Here is a 3,008-nt window from a genome sequence, read left to right as displayed (position 1 = left end):
ATTGAATTTGTGTATAGTGTTAAATGATCACGCAATTATCAGTTAAAGTAGCGCAGTGCCGAATAGCAAAAAAAAAATGCTCTGGCCATGAAGACAGGGGTTGGGGGAGGGGGGGGGGTAAAACCTTCCAGAGCTTAAAGGGGCTGTAAACTCTCATGTTTTTTCACCGTAATGCATCCTATGCATTACGGTGAGAAATCTTCCATCACTGAACGGCCCCCCAGCCCCCCCCCCCCGTTTTACTCACCCGAGTCCTGTAATTCCCACGCCAGAGAAGCGCTTTTTCCCTCTGCCCGCTGTTTTGGCTCTTGATTGGATAGACTGATAGCAGCGCAGCCATTGGCTCCCGCTGCTGTCAATCAAATGCAATGAAGCGGGTGCCAGGGGGGCGGGGCCGAGTCCGGCATTCTGTACCCATGAACACAAATGCTGGACTCGGGAGCGTAGTAAGGTAACCCCCCCCACCCCAGGAGAGCGCTTCTCCTAGGGGGTTATAAGCGGGGAGGAGCTACCAGCGCCGCTGGGGGGACCCCAGAAGTCGAGGATCGGGGCCACTCTGTGCAAAATGAACTGCACAGTGGGGGTAAGAACGACATGTTTGTTATACAAAAAAAAAAAACAAAAACAAAAAAAAAAAGAAGAAAAACTTCAAAACACTTTAATTGGTTAAAAAAGGTTTTAAAGAAAAAATACAAAAGGAAAAGGCAAATTAGTCATAGCTAAACTTCAGGAAAAAAAAAGACACAAATTATTGCAGCACTGCATTCATTAGTACATCATTAAATGTATTTTTTTAATGCAAGTAGTGTACCTGAATTTGGCTTGGTATCAGCATTTTGCAGTACAACAGAACTGTACATAAGATGTACTGTAGTGCAAGGAGCGTGTTGACAGGAATCACGGGAAGAATCGCAGTGATTCCGCCCACGATCCGATTTGCCTAGGCGTGAATGGAGCCTTACTGACTAGTCACAGTGTGCGAAAGAAAGGAGAAAAAAAAAAAAATCAGGTCTCCTTTCCTGTCAGAGTTGTGTTGTGTTGTGTTGTGTGTCACAGCTGTGCAATTCTCAAAACTGGATGGACAGAAATATAAACCTCTGGAAGGTAAAACTGCTCCAATGTATGCATTTCATCATGTGTAGGCTTGCAGTTCGGATGTGAAGTGCGCCACCGATCTCTGAACCTTTTCTTTCTATACAATCATTTACAGTTAACCATTTTTTTTTGGTCCTCACCTGAAGCTTCTCCTCATTGGTTGTCCGGATGATTGATATCAGGATGTCTGGTAAAAGCTCCCTAGGAAGATTATTTAATAGTTTCTTCAGCTTGGCAACTGCCGGCACTGAATTATCCAACATGTCCACCAGCTTAATAAAAAAAAAAAAAAAATGGAAAAACAGAATTAATTATAACATGCTCATGCGTTATCCAGTTAGCAAAAACAATAACACTTCTGCAGACTGAAAATTGTTTCATTTTGATGTGCATTGCCCTTCCATAAGCACCTTACTGCAAAGGCAAGTGCCCCAGACGACGTCATGTTATGACGAAACGCGCGTCGGGTGGACAGGATGTGCTGACGTCATCGCGTTTGATCCTCTGAGCGAACGGGCGTTCGCAAGCCGGCCGGCTATCCATGCTGTTTTTAACTTCATTTTTTGTGTGTTTTTTTTTTTTTTTTTTTTTAATTAAACATTTATGTCAGTATTACACTATGGGAAGCTCCCTCTCTTTTATTTCTGGGTATTACCTGATGTCCATTTGCGAGCCCCCTTTAAACCTCTTCACTGGTTTAGTGGCTGCAGTTTGCTCCTGTGTCTGACGCCTTATGAGCGGTTTGCCCCGGACTTCCTTGGACAGAGGCCCTGGCTGGGTGTATAGCCGCAAGCTCTTGTTGCTTGCCTTTCGGTAAGCGCGCAATTTATATGGTGTTTGGCACTTGTTGGTGGTGGAAGATTACACTTATCTATCAACTCATCTAAGTTGTTTGTTCGACCATCAAGTGTATTATGGACATTATTTGACACATATTTCTTATTGTTGGGACTTCATCATTCATGTTTTGGGACTTTCACTAATTCTTTTGTTATTCAGTATATACATTTGTCACATTTGTGTTCACACATTGATTGTAATTTAACACTGGTTCATCACTGGTTTTCTCAGTGTTAGCGCAGCTATTTTTTTTTTCTCTTCTTTTATAGGTTGGGGTGGTTGCCACTTTTTTGTACTGTTGGTTGAATTTGATGTGGGGGTGCCTTCAGCTGCCATTGTGCTCTTGCTGGGTGTCTAGTGCGTCCCTGTGCTTTTAACCCCTTACCGCCTAAAGGCAAAATAAATTTGAGGCTGGGTTCACACTAGTGCGAATTGGATGAGGGTTTCCCCGCATTCAATTCGCATGACAGGAGATTGTGATCGGCTCTCTAAGGAGCCGGTTCACATCTCTTTGTTGCGGCTGCAGAGCAGCTTTCACAGAGGTCCTCTGCATCTTTGGCTCTGTTTAAGGGTCGAATTCAGGAAAAAAATTCAGACCCCCCTGCTGCGAGCCGCAACCATCGGCAGTGTAAACCCAGCCTCAAAGTGATTGTAAAGGCAGACGTTTTTTTTTTATCTTTATGCATTCTATGCATGAAGATAAAAAGCCTTCTGTGTTGCAGCAGCCCCCCTCAGCCCCCCCCCCCCCAAATAATTACCTGAGCCCCATCTCTATCCAGCGAAGTTGCACAAGAGACTTGCCTACCCGGGGCTCTCCCTCCTTATTGGCTGAGACCGCAGCGAAGCGCCATTGGGTCCCGCTGCTATCAAAGTCAGTGAGCCAATGAGGGGAGAGAGGGGGCGGGGGCCAGGCCACGGCTCCGTGTCTGAATAGACACAGGGAGCTGCTACTCGGCTCGGGTGCCCCCACAGCAAGCTTCTTGCTATGGGGGGGGCACTCAAATGGAGGGAGGGGCCAGGAGTACTGAAGAGGGACCTGGGAAGAGGAGGATCGGGGGCTGCTCTGTTCATAA

General features: G+C 45.9%; 1 protein-coding gene across 1 annotated transcript in view; it reads right to left on the bottom strand.

Annotated features, from left to right (window-relative positions):
• Positions 1-1,235: 1,235 nt before the first annotated feature.
• The window catches only part of LOC141112782 (lon protease homolog 2, peroxisomal-like), a gene marked incomplete at its 3' end in the record, with an annotated part of 10,915 nt that continues 9,142 nt past the window's right edge, over positions 1,236-3,008 (bottom strand). The window contains 1 exon segment of the mRNA XM_073605837.1: positions 1,236-1,367. Coding sequence (XP_073461938.1) covers positions 1,236-1,367 — 132 coding nt within the window.

Source organism: Aquarana catesbeiana, linkage group LG11 (assembly GCF_042186555.1).
Source record: "Aquarana catesbeiana isolate 2022-GZ linkage group LG11, ASM4218655v1, whole genome shotgun sequence".
Classification (NCBI taxonomy): Eukaryota; Metazoa; Chordata; class Amphibia; order Anura; family Ranidae; genus Aquarana; species Aquarana catesbeiana.
Note: the sequence above shows the minus strand (reverse complement) of the source record. Positions and strands in the feature narration are given on the sequence as shown.